The sequence below is a fragment of the Bufo gargarizans genome, unplaced genomic scaffold (genome assembly GCF_014858855.1).
Source record: "Bufo gargarizans isolate SCDJY-AF-19 unplaced genomic scaffold, ASM1485885v1 original_scaffold_1853_pilon, whole genome shotgun sequence".
Taxonomy (NCBI): Eukaryota; Metazoa; Chordata; class Amphibia; order Anura; family Bufonidae; genus Bufo; species Bufo gargarizans.
In genome coordinates this window covers 60,404-75,528 of record NW_025334545.1, presented here as the reverse complement: position 1 = coordinate 75,528, position 15,125 = coordinate 60,404, and the positions used below count along the sequence as shown (strand labels likewise).

The window sequence follows — 15,125 nt, the reverse complement described above, 5'->3', positions numbered from 1 at the left end:
GAAGGAGGAAAAGAACAAACGCCTGCAACAACTACTATCTCCTCTCTCATCATCATACCCTCCTCATCCCACTTACTTCTCATCATCATACCCTCCTCATCCCACTTACTTCTCATCATCATACCCTCCTCATCCCACTTACTTCTCATCATACCGCCACCATCTCACTTACTTCTCATCATACCGCCACCATCTCACTTACTTCTCATCATACCTCTCCTCATCTCACTTACTTCTCATCATACCTCTTACTTCTCATCATACCTCTCCCCATCTCACTTACTTCTCATCATACCGCCACCATCTCACTTACTTCTCCTCATACCTCTCCCCATCTCACTTACTTCTCATCATACCGCCACCATCTCACTTACTTCTCATCATACCTCTCCTCCTCATCAAACCGCCACCATCACACTTACTTCTCATCATACCTCCACCATCTTACTTACTTCTCATCATACCTCTCCTTCTCATCATACCGCCACCATCTCACTTACTTCTCATCATACCTCTCCTCATCTCACTTACTTCTCATCATACCTCTTACTTCTCATCATACCTCTCCCCATCTCACTTACTTCTCATCATACCGCCACCATCTCACTTACTTCTCCTCATACCTCTCCCCATCTCACTTACTTCTCATCATACCTCTCCCCATCTCACTTACTTCTCATCATACCGCCACCATCTCACTTACTTCTCATCATACCTCTCCTCATCTCACTTACTTCTCATCATACCGCCACCATCTCACTTACTTCTCATCATACCTCTCCTCCTCATCAAACCGCCACCATCACACTTACTTCTCATCATACCTCCACCATCTTACTTACTTCTCATCATACCTCTCCTTCTCATCATACCGCCACCATCTCACTTACTTCTCATCATACCGCCACCATCTCACTTACTTCTCATCATACCGCCACCATCTCACTTACTTCTCATCATACCGCCACCATCTCACTTACTTCTCATCATACCGCCACCATCTCACTTACTTCTCATCATACCGCCACCATCTCACTTACTTCTCATCATACCGCCACCATCTCACTTACTTCTCATCAAACCGTTCCTCATCTCACTTACTTCTCATCATACCGCCACCATCTCACTTACTTCTCATCATACCGCCACCATCTCACTTACTTCTCATCAAACCGTTCCTCATCTCACTTACTTCTCATCATACCTCTCCCCATCTCACTTACTTCTCATCATACCTCTCCACATCTCACTTACTTCTCATCATACCTCTCCACATCTCACTTACTTCTCATCATACCGCCACCATCTCACTTACTTCTCATCAAACCGTTCCTCATCTCACTTACTTCTCATCATACCGCCACCATCTCACTTACTTCTCATCATACCGCCACCATCTCACTTACTTCTCATCATACCGCCACCATCTCACTTACTTCTCATCATACCGCCACCATCTCACTTACTTCTCATCATACCGCCACCATCTCACTTACTTCTCATCATACCGCCACCATCTCACTTACTTCTCATCATACCGCCACCATCTCACTTACTTCTCATCATACCGCCACCATCTCACTTACTTCTCATCATACCGCCACCATCTCACTTACTTCTCATCATACCGCCACCATCTCACTTACTTCTCATCATACCGTTCCTCATCTCACTACTTCTCATCATACCTCTCCCCATCTCACTTACTTCTCATCATACCTCTCCACATCTCACTTACTTCTCATCATACCTCTCCACATCTCACTTACTTCTCATCATACCGCCACCATCTCACTTACTTCTCATCAAACCGTTCCTCATCTCACTTACTTCTCATCATACCGCCACCATCTCACTTACTTCTCATCATACCGCCACCATCTCACTTACTTCTCATCATACCGCCACCATCTCACTTACTTCTCATCATACCGCCACCATCTCACTTACTTCTCATCATACCGCCACCATCTCACTTACTTCTCATCATACCGCCACCATCTCACTTACTTCTCATCATACCGCCACCATCTCACTTACTTCTCATCATACCGCCACCATCTCACTTACTTCTCATCTTACCGCCACCATATCACTTACTTCTCATCATACCGCCACCATCTCACTTACTTCTCATCATACCGCCACCATCTCACTTACTTCTCATCATACCTCTCGACATGTCTCTTATTTCTCATCATACCTCTCCACATGTCTCTTATTTCTCATCATACCGCTCACTTACTCTCTCATCATACCGCTCGTCATCTCACTTCTCATCATACTGCTCGACATCTCACTTCTCATCATACCGCTCCTCATCTCACTTCTCATCATACCGCTCCTCATCTCACTTCTCATCATACCGCTCCTCATCTCACTTCTCATCATACCGCTCCTCATCTCACTTCTCATCATACCGCTCCTCATCTCACTTCTCATCATACCGCTCCTCATCTCACTTCTCATCATACCGCTCCTCATCTCACTTCTCATCATAACCGCTCCTCATCTCACTTCTCATCATACCGCTCATCATCTCACTTCTCATCATACCGCTCATCATACCGCTCCTCATCTCACTTCTCATCATACCGCTCCTCATCTCACTTCTCATCATAACCGCTCCTCATCTCACTTCTCATCATACCGCTCCTCATCTCACTTCTCATCATACCGCTCCTCATCTCACTTCTCATCATACCGCTCCTCATCTCACTTCTCATCATACCGCTCCTCATCTCACTTCTCATCATACCACTTCTCATCATACCGCTCCTCATCTCACTTCTCATCATACCGCTCCTCATCTCACTTCTCATCATAACCGCTCCTCATCTCACTTCTCATCATACCGCTCCTCATCTCACTTCTCATCATACCGCTCCTCATCTCACTTCTCATCATACCGCTCCTCATCTCACTTCTCATCATACCGCTCCTCATCTCACTTCTCATCATACCGCTCCTCATCTCACTTCTCATCATACCGCTCCTCATCTCACTTCTCATCATACCGCTCCTCATCTCACTTCTCATCATACCGCTCCTCATCTCACTTCTCATCATACCGCTCCTCATCTCACTTCTCATCATACAGCCCCCATCTTACTCACTTCTTATCATACCTCTCCATGTGTCTCTTTCTTCTCCTCATACTGCTCCTCAATTCCCTCCCTTACTTCTCATCATACTGCTCCTCATCTCCCTCCCTTACTTCTCATCATACTGCTCCTCATCTCCCTCCCTTACTTCTCATCATACTGCTCCTCATCTCCCTCCCTTACTTCTCATCGTACTGCTCCTCATCCCCCTTACTACTTAGTATACTGCTCCGGTTGTTTTTATTTCTCATCATACTGCTCCTTACATCTTTACTTCTCACCATACCTCTCCTTGTCTCCATTACTTCCCATCATACTACTCCTCTTATCTAAACTTCTCATCATACTGCAAGTCATCTCACTTACTTCTCATCATACTGCCCCTCATCTCCTATACTTATGATCATACCTCTCCTCATCTCCCTTACTTCTCATCATACTGCTCCTCATCTCCCTACTTCTCATCACACCACCCTCATTTTCCATCATCCTTCTCACCCATCACCTTTCTCATCATACTGCTCATCTCCCTTACTTCTCATCATAATGCTCCTCATCTCTCTTACTTCTAATCGTACCTCAACTCATCTCTCTTACTTCTTATCATAGTGCTCCTCATCAACTTACTTCTCATCACACCACCCTCATTTTCATTAATCCTTCTCACTAATCCTTCTTTTCATCATACTGTTCTTCATCTCCTTTACTTCTCACTTTACCATACCTCATCTTACTTACATTTTATAATAACTCTCCTCATCTCCCTTACTTCTCACCATACCGCTCCTCATCTTTCTTACGTTTCATCATACTGCAAATCATCTCAATTACGTCTCATCATACCTCTCCTCATGTCCATTACATCTCATCATACTGCCCTAATCTCCTATACTTATGATCATACCTCTCCTCATCTCCCTTACTTCTCATCATACTGCTCCTCATCTCCTTACTTCTCATCACATCACCTTCATTTTCCATCATCCTTCTCATCCATCCTTCTTACCCATCACCCTCCTCATCATACTGTTCCTCATCTCCTATACTTCTCATCATACTGCTCTTCACCTCCCTTACTTCTCATCATACCATTCTCCATCTCTCTTACTTCTCATCATACTGCTCATCTCCCTTACATCTCATCATACCCCTCCTCATCTCTCTTACTTCTCATCATTCTGCTCATCTCCCTTACGTCTCATCATACCCCTCCTCATCTCTCTTACTTCTCATCATTCTGCTCCTCATCTACCTTACCTCTCATCATACCTCTCCTCATCTATGTCACTTCTCATGATTCTGCTCCCCATCCCACTTACCTCTCATCATACCTCTCCTCATCTCTCTAACTGCACATCACATTGCTCTTCATCTCCCTTTATTATCATCATCATTTTTCTCATCTCCTAACTTCTCATCATACCGCTCCTCATCTCACTTCTCATCATAACGCTCCTCTTCTCTCCTTCTTCCCTTCATATAGTTTCTCATCTCCCTTACCTCTAATCATACATCTCCTCATCTCCATTATCTCTCATGATACTGCTCCTCATCTCTTACTTCTCATCATACTGCTCCCCAGCTCCCTTGCTTTTATTCATACCGCTTCTCATAATACTTCTCCTCATCTACCTTTCTCATCACACCACCCTCATTTTCCATCATCCTTCTCACCCAGTCTTTCCTCTCCTTTTCCTCCAACCACTGACCTTATGGAGCATTTTCTTTAAAACCATTATATGTCTTCTCATTCAAACATTCTCCTCATCATTAGCCTCCTCCACCACCAATTCCCCACATCGCCCTTCTCATCCAACCATTCTCCTCTTCTTCACCATCGTCCTCCTAATTCCACCAATATTCTCATTGTCCCTCTCTCCCTCCTTATCCAACTATTCTCTCTATTGTCCTCATCACCCTCCACCACCAATTCCCCACATCGCCCTTCTCATCCAACCATTCTCCTCTTCTTCCCCATCGTCCTCCTAATTCCACCAATATTCTCATTGTCCCTCTCTCCCTCCTTATCCAACTATTCTCTCTATTGTCCTCATCACCCTCCTCATTCATTAGCCTCCTCCACCACCAATTCCCCACATCGCCCTTCTCATCCAACCATTCTCCTCTTCTTCCCCATCGTCCTCCTAATTCCACCAATATTCTCATTGTTCCTCTCTCCCTCCTTATCCAACTATTCTGTCTATTGTCCTCATCACCCTCCTCATTCATCAGCCTCCTCCACCACCTATTCCCCGCATCTTTGCATTGCACTTCTCATCCAACCATCCTCCTTATTGACCCATCACCCTCATTACCCCTCTGATTGTTCTCTTCCAGCTGACATCTTCTCTTGTCCCCCCGTGTGCCCCCACATTCTGCTTCATCAGGCTTGTTTATGTAGAGGCACTCACCCATTTCATGATAGAGGGAGCCTTGCTTGGCGAGGGCAGCTGCTGGTCTCTTGGGTGGTGGGGTTTCTATTTTCATCAGGTCGTCGCAGCATTGCTTCCATTGACCTGCAGAAGACAGTGAGACTGTGAGGAAGACATGACAGTGATTTGCCAGGACCAACTCCAGAAGGAAGAAGCAGAGCACGGACAAGGGGCAGAGGGTGATAAGTGGCCAGGTCCAAACATACTCATGTCATAGAAGTGCTGCCAGAAGGCCTCCATCCAGCGGCGCAGATCTTCTCGGCTCTCGGCCTTGGCTGTGTGAGTCACTTCTTCACTGCCGTAGCGGTTAGTGATGGACAAGGTGTGCACCAGGCTCTGACCGTCACGGTCCGAACACCGGATCCTGGTGTCCTGGGGATAAGAGCAGGAAACTAGGAATACTGCCTGGTGTCCCAATCCATGGCATTCAGGAACCTTCTCCCCGCGCCAATGTAATATCACACATGTAACACAGACACTCTCCATGTAATACAGACACTCTCCATGTAATATCACACATGTAACACAGACACTCTCCATGTAATATCACACATGTAACACAGACACTCTCCATGTAATATCACACATGTAACACAGACACTCTCCGTGTAATATCACACATGTAACACAGACACTCTCCATGTAATATCACACATGTAATATAGACACTCTCCATGTAATATCACACATGTAATACAGACACTCCCCATGTAATATCACACATGTAACACAGACACTCTCCATGTAATATCACACATGTAACACAGACACTCTCCATGTAATATCACACATGTAACACAGACACTCTCCATGTAATATCACACATGTAACACAGACACTCTCCATGTAATATCACACATGTAACGTAGACACTCTCCATGTAATATCACACATGTAACACAGACACTCTCCATGTAATATCACACATGTAACACAGACACTCTCCGTGTAATATCACACGCAACACAGACACTCTCCATGTAATATCACACATGTAATACAGACACTCTCCATGTAATATCACACATGTAACACAGACACTCTCCATGTAATATCACACATGTCATACAGACACTCCCCATGTAATATCACACATGTAACACAGACACTCTCCATGTAATATCACACATGTAACACAGACACTCTCCATGTAATATCACACATGTAACACAGACACTCTCCATGTAATATCACACATGTAACACAGACACTCTCCATGTAATATCACACATGTAACGTAGACACTCTCCATGTAATATCACACATGTAACACAGACACTCTCCATGTAATATCACACATGTAACACAGACACTCTCCATGTAATATCACACATGTAACACAGACACTCTCCATGTAATATCACACATGTAATATAGACACTTTCACATGTAATATCACACATGTAACACAGACACTCTCCATGTAATATCACACATGTAACACAGACACTCTCCATGTAATATCACACATGTAACACAGACACTCTCCGTGTAATATCACACGCAACACAGACACTCTCCATGTAATATCACACATGTAATACAGACACTCTCCATGTAATATCACACATGTAACACAGACACTCTCCGTGTAATATCACACGCAACACAGACACTCTCCGTGTAATATCACACATGTAACACAGACACTCTCCATGTAATATCACACATGTAATACAGACTCTCTCCATGTAATATCACACATGTAATACAGACACTCTCCATGTAATATCACACATGTAATACAGACACTCTCCATGTAATATCACACATGTAACACAGACACTCTCCATGTAATATCACACATGTAACACAGACACTCTCCGTGTAATATCACACGCAACACAGACACTCTCCGTGTAATATCACACATGTAACACAGACACTCTCCATGTAATATCACACATGTAACACAGACACTCTCCATGTAATATCACACATGTAACGTAGACACTCTCCATGTAATATCACACATGTAACACAGACACTCTCCATGTAATATCACACATGTAACACAGACACTCTCCGTGTAATATCACACGCAACACAGACACTCTCCATGTAATATCACACATGTAATACAGACACTCTCCATGTAATATCACACATGTAACACAGACACTCTCCGTGTAATATCACACGCAACACAGACACTCACCATGTAATATCACACATGTAACACAGACACTCTCCATGTAATATCACACATGTAATACAGACTCTCTCCATGTAATATCACACATGTAATACAGACACTCTCCATGTAATATCACACATGTAACACAGACACTCTCCATGTAATATCACACATGTAACACAGACACTCTCCGTGTAATATCACACGCAACACAGACACTCTCCATGTAGTATCACACATGTAATACAGACACTCTCCATGTAATATCACACATGTAATATAGACACTTTCACATGTAATATCACACATGTAACACAGACACTCTCCATGTAATATCACACATGTAACACATACACTCTCCATGTAATATCACACATGTAACACAGACACTCTCCGTGTAATATCACACGCAACACAGACACTCCCCATGTAATATCACACATGTAATACAGACACTCTCCATGTAATATCACACATGTAACACAGATACTCTCCGTGTAATATCACACATGTAACACAGACACTCTCCATGTAGTATCACACATGTAATACAGACACTCTCCATGTAATATCACACATGTAATACAGACACTCTCCATGTAATATCACACATGTAACACAGACACTCTCCATGTAATATCACACATGTAACACAGACACTCTCCATGTAGTATCACACATGTAATACAGACACTCTCCATGTAATATCACACATGTAATATAGACACTTTCACATGTAATATCACACATGTAACACAGACACTCTCCATGTAATATCACACATGTAACACATACACTCTCCATGTAATATCACACATGTAACACAGATACTCTCTGTGTAATATCACACATGTAATACAGACACTCTCCATGTAATATCACACATGTAATACAGACACTCTCCATGTAATATCACACATGTAACACAGACACTCTCCATGTAATATCACACATGTAATACAGACTCTCTCCATGTAATATCACACATGTAATACAGACACTCTCCATGTAATATCACACATGTAACACAGACACTCTCCATGTAATATCACACATGTAACACAGACACTCTCCATGTAATATCACACATGTAACACAGACACTCTCCATGTAATATCACACATGTAACGTAGACACTCTCCATGTAATATCACACATGTAACACAGACACTCTCCATGTAATATCACACATGTAACAGACACTCTCCGTGTAATATCACACGCAACACAGACACTCTCCATGTAATATCACACATGTAATACAGACACTCTCCATGTAATATCACACATGTAACACAGACACTCTCCGTGTAATATCACACGCAACACAGACACTCCCCATGTAATATCACACATGTAACACAGACACTCTCCATGTAATATCACACATGTAATACAGACTCTCTCCATGTAATATCACACATGTAATACAGACACTCTCCATGTAATATCACACATGTAACACAGACACTCTCCATGTAATATCACACATGTAACACAGACACTCTCCGTGTAATATCACACGCAACACAGACACTCTCCATGTAGTATCACACATGTAATACAGACACTCTCCATGTAATATCACACATGTAATATAGACACTTTCACATGTAATATCACACATGTAACACAGACACTCTCCATGTAATATCACACATGTAACATACACTCTCCATGTAATATCACACATGTAACACAGACACTCTCCGTGTAATATCACACATGTAACACAGACACTCCCCATGTAATATCACACATGTAATACAGACACTCTCCATGTAATATCACACATGTAACACAGACACTCTCCATGTAATATCACACATGTAACACAGACACTCTCCATGTAATATCACACATGTAACACAGACACTCTCCATGTAGTATCACACATGTAATACAGACACTCTCCATGTAATATCACACATGTAATACAGACACTCTCCATGTAATATCACACATGTAACACAGACACTCTCCATGTAATATCACACATGTAACACAGACACTCTCCATGTAGTATCACACATGTAATACAGACACTCTCCATGTAATATCACACATGTAATATAGACACTTTCACATGTAATATCACACATGTAACACAGACACTCTCCATGTAATATCACACATGTAACACATACACTCTCCATGTAATATCACACATGTAACACAGATACTCTCTGTGTAATATCACACATGTAATACAGACACTCTCCATGTAATATCACACATGTAATACAGACACTCTCCATGTAATATCACACATGTAATACAGACACTCTCCATGTAATATCACACATGTAATACAGACACTCTCCATGTAATATCACACATGTAACACAGACACTCTCCATGTAATATCACACATGTAATATAGACACTCTCCGTGTAATATCACACATGTAATATAGACACTTCCCCATGTAATATCACACATGTATTTGTGGCCGCGGCCACGGTCAGTAAGGTGACGGGAGGGGGCTAGACAGTGGCTGGGGTGTGCCTGGAGCCACGGGACGTGGGCCTGCCTAAAAGAGGGCCAAAAAGACACCAGGTAGGAGAAGTGCTGCTGTTTAATGCGTGTGGAACAGGGTTACAAAACCAAGGAACGGAATACCTGTCGGGTTTCAGTCAGCGGATCCGGGATGTACCGGGAAAAACAGGCAGATCTCCACCTACCCATGTGACGGATGACGTGCGGAGGCGTCCCGTGCTTGGAAGCCGCTGAAGCCGCTCCGATGCGGAACGAATGTCCTGATATGGTTTTGGGGTCCACCCCCAACCCTGCGACCAGGGATCTGATGTGGGAGACAAACTGTGGCGTGGATAGGGGTTTCCCTTGGAATGGCAGCAACGGAGACTCTGGATCTGGAGATGGTGTGGAACCCAGGAGATGTTGGAGTACCACCACCGGACACCAGGCGTTCCCGGACTTGAAGAAACGGATCAGTATGGGAGGACCGGTTTGGGACGTCTTGGTGGAAGGCAGGCTTAATACCAGATGATCCTGGCTCCAGGATAGCTGCTTCTTTTTCAGGAAGACCGTCTTCAGGGAAGAAACTGAAAATTCTCCTGGACGAAGGAAGCCGTAGAAGCTTAGGTACATCGCGGCTTTGATGACCAGACTAGTGAAATGGCCAAAAGGATTGCCATCTAGGGCTGCAGACAGCTGCCTAAACAGCTCACCGGAGACCGGCCGACGGGACGGGTTGGAGTCTTTACTGTTTTTCTCAATGCCTCTGAGCGTGGCCTTGACGGCTTGGGATGTGAACGCTGCGCGTACTTCTGGGTTCTGAAGGGCTAAGAAATGCTGCGCCCCGGCCAGGTACAAACGGATGGTGCTGGGTGCCAGCTTGAGGTTGACATGGCAATGGGCCATGAAAGCCATGATGTACGCAATGACGGACATATCCTGTTGGGGATGGTCCCTGGAAAACTTCTGGAAGTGGTTCCAACCTGTGCCGTAGTTGCGAGCCGTGTTGACCGAAAGGGATCGGTGCCTGAGGTCCTCGGCGGTTGCCAGCAGAGACCTCAGTCCAACATCAGGTCGCTGAAACCGGGAATCCGGGCCCCGGTCCGGTCTGCTTCTGGACATACCTGAAAGAAGGTGTGAAAATTGAACCTCGATAATGCATCGGCCGCCGTGTTGCTGGCACCTGGGATATGGGAACATGAAAAATGAAAGTTATGGGTCATGGCCAGCCAGACCAGTTTGCGCAACAGGGACATGACCCTGGCCGACTTAGCTCGGCCTTTGGAGATGATGTCCACAAGGTCCTGACTGTCAGATATAAACATGACGCTGGAATTCGCCCAGAGGTGACCCCAGACGGATGCGGCCGCCACGATGGGGTAACATTCCAGGAACGGTGATGAGCTGAGGGACTGAGGGTCGGAACTGACCTGAGGAGGCCATGGGCCAGCCAGCCACTGGGACCCGAAGATGGCCGCGAAACCCCGGGATGCTGCAGCATCGGCAAACACCCTGGTAGATGACTGGGACCATGAGGGAACAAACAGGCTGACCCCGTTCCAAGATAACAGAAAGCTGTCCCACATGCGCAAGTCTGCCATGGCAGCCCTGTCCAAGTGGACAATGCTGCTGGGTTCGGAGGCTGAGGGAAGGAGCGAGAGCAGCCGGGAAATGAAAGCCCTGCCCTGGGGCATGACCCTTAAGGCAAACTTCAGCCGACCCAGGATGGACTGTAGCTCGACCTTGGTCACCTGGGAAGAGGTGATGGCCCTGGCCACGACTTCCCGTATCTGGGACAGCTTTGCCTCTGGAAGCCTGGCTTCCATTCTGTCTGAGTCCAGGACAATACCCAGGAAGGTGATGGAAGTGACCGGCCCCGCGGTCTTCCCCTGCGAAATTGGGATGGAAAGGGCGGCAAAGATCTGGCCGACATAGCGGAGGTTCTATGAGGAGGAAGTCGTCCAGGTAATGGATGACCGCTGGGGCGCTGCCGTGGTGGATCAGGATCCAGTGCAGGGCCTGTGCCAATTGGTCGAATAACCACGGGCTGCTTTTTGAGCCGAAGGTCAACCTGTTGGCAAAATAGAACCTGCCCTCCCACCTGATGCCATAGAACTGCCAAAGGTGAGGGGCAATGGGCAGCAGTTTGAAGGCGTCCGCTATGTCAGTTTTAGACAACCAGGCGCCTTTCCCGGCGCTAAGGATGAGGGCAATGGCTTCGTCTATGGACGCATAGGTCATGGAAAATTCTTCAGAAGGGATGAGCGAATTGATGCTGGGGATGACGGAATCATGGGGGGCGGAGAGATCGTAAATCAAACGTTTTTTATTCGAATCTTTTTTGGACACGATGCCTATGGGACTGATCCGCCAGCGAGAGAAAGGAACCTGGTTGAAGGGGCCCAGGAGGAACCCTTTCTTCACCTCAGAATTCAGGAGTTCCTGTACAGCGGTGGGATCTGACCTGGCTGACTGCAGATTGCCGCACTCCCAGTTGGAATGGGGTAGTGCCACCAACCCTGTGTCAAACCCGGAGCAGAGGCCAGTGATCAGGAAGTCCACGAACCCTGGCACCGGATGGTCCCGTAACAGGAGAGCCAGGAGGTCGATGTCGCAGTCGGCTAGTCATAGGCGCTTGTAAGCCTTCTTGGGACATGTGGACCTGGGGTGAGCCCTGAAGCAGATGGAGCAGATGTGCAGGGCCCTGCAACCGCTAAATAGACAGGAACCAAAGTTGAAGTTATTGCAAACTTGGCTGTTGCCAAGGTAGACAATGGGTCTACCCAACTTATCGGTGGTGGAGGGACTGCGGGGGACCCCAGAGGGGCCTGGAATAGCCTTGTCTGGTTGGGCCGTGGCCGTTTGAGGACACCACTCAGTAGAGTGGAAAATCGACTGGCAGGTCGAACAAGCGGGGGCCCGGAGGCCGGCGAAATGCTGGCAGAACAACTCCATGTCCAGCATGGCCCAGTTGACGGAGAACTGGAACTGGGCAAGCGCGGCGGCGGCCTTGGCTGAGAAGGAGCGGTGGTAGTCATAAAAAGCCGTGCCGCCGTACTTGTGCCCAAGTCCAGTGACCCTGTGTAGATACGTGTCCAGCTCCTCCCGGCGGGCCGGGAAAGCGGAGCAGAGCACGTCTCTAAACAGGCCGAAGGCCAAAACAAACTCGACGACAGAGAGCTTGCGGTTGAGACGTCCATCCTTGGCCCGAAGGACCACCGAGACCTCCCCGCAGTCAAAAGTCTTGTTGTCTGCGGCATCGTGGGATGCAATCAGGATGGACGCGAGATTCACGTCCTTGCCCGCCAAGATGTCCCTCCTGATGTGGTCCGGTACCAAGTGCGCAGGAGCCACCACCGGAGCAGCCGGGGACGTACCTGGAGCCGGAAGCTGAAATAGAGGGGGATCGGAGACGGGGACCACCGCCTGGGAAGACGCCGGTGTTCTGGACTCCAAGTCCACCACCCTGGTCCTGATGTCGGCAACGGACGAGATGAGCGAATCCAAGGAGGCCTGCAACAGCACCAGGGACTGCTGGATGGCTGGGGGTGGATCTTCCCTTTCAGGAGCGCTGGGCTCGGTCATCAATAGGCGGTATAACTCGGCCTTCCTGGCTGACGCTGGGTGTCTGATGCCTCTCTTGGCCAATTCCGCAACGAGCCTCGGCACAGTCCATCTTCGGAGGGCAACTGGGCCGCCTTGGCTGGAGACCGACGTACCCGGGAGGGACAACGTGTCGTCGACGTCAGAGACCTGTGACATGGCTTCAACAATAGCAGAGACCTTGCAACACCTGGGAGCGTTGGATCAACACCCTTGTCTTACCGTCAGAGGATGGACGGGAACGAACCGGCTGGACCTGAGGACTGGAAAAGTTAGGAGTGACATGAGAAAAATGCCGCGCGAGACTGGAACCATCGTGGGTGCGCGTGGACACCGCGTAGTGTTGTCTAATGTGGAGACAGGGAGACGTGGACAAAACATGGACCAGGAAGAAGGGCACCAGGAGGCGGAGACTAGGGACTGTGGTGAGGAGGGGCCTGGGAGTACCGAGACGAGTGGCGATGCGTGACCTGAAAGCACCGGCTGTCTACCGGGAAGGTGGCTGCACCTGAGGCCGACGAGCCCAGGACCGACCCCGACGCTACCAGCCACCGTGGACGGAGAAGACACCCGAGCGCCTCGGGGCCCCTGGCAGGGAAGACACCTGAACGTCTCGCCTGAGATGGACAGAGGAGACACCTGAGCTCTTCAGGGTGCTGGGACAGAGAAGACACCTGAACGCCTCAGGCAAGGATGGACAGAGAAGACACCTGAACGCTTCAGGCAAGGATGGACAGAGAAGACACCTGAACGCTTCAGGGTACCTGGACAGAGAAGACACCTGAACGCCTCAGGCAAGGAAGGACAGAGAAGACACCTGAACGCTTCAGGGTACCTGGACAGAGAAGACACCTGAACGCCTCAGGCAAGGAAGGACAGAGAAGATACCAGAACGCTTCAGGGTACCTGGACGGAGAAGACACCTGGACGCCTTAGGGAAAGATGGACAGAGAAGACCCATGAACGCTTCAGGGTACCTGGACAGAGAAGCCACCTGCACGCCTCAGGCAAAGATGGACAGAGAGGACCCCTGAACGCTTCAGGCCAAGATGGACAGAGAGAACACCTGAACGCTTCAGGGTACCTGGAAAGAGAAGACACCTGAACGCCTCAGGCTAAGTTGGACAGAGGAGACACCTGAACGTCCCGGGTTGAGAGCGAGAACACATCCCCGCGTGCCTCCTGGGAGGCAACCCGGGATGTCGGGAAGAGGAACTGCCGGAAGCAGCCCCAGATTACCTACCTGAACCCTCAAGTATGAGTTTTCCCGCGAGCGGCCGACAGCGATCTTCTGCAGGACCTAACCTGACGTCGGGACAGTCGGGATAAGGTACGACGGGGACCACGAACGCTACTGGCACCTGGGAAAG

At 47.6% G+C, this 15,125-nt stretch overlaps 1 protein-coding gene across 3 annotated transcripts in view; it reads right to left on the bottom strand.

The window, feature by feature from the left end:
- Positions 1–3,467: 3,467 nt before the first annotated feature.
- RTKN (rhotekin) overlaps positions 3,468–15,125 on the bottom strand; it is a 53,249-nt gene continuing 41,591 nt past the window's right edge. Inside the window, exons 10-11 of one of the 3 annotated variants that reach the window (XM_044274593.1) lie at positions 5,743–5,908; positions 3,468–5,620 (exon numbers count right to left, since the gene is read on the bottom strand). In XM_044274593.1, the coding sequence (XP_044130528.1) occupies positions 5,379–5,620; positions 5,743–5,908 (408 nt within the window). In that variant the 3' untranslated portion in view covers positions 3,468–5,378. The remainder of the gene's footprint in view (positions 5,621–5,742; positions 5,909–15,125) is intronic. The other 2 variants (XM_044274594.1, XM_044274592.1) reach the window with 2 other exon arrangements.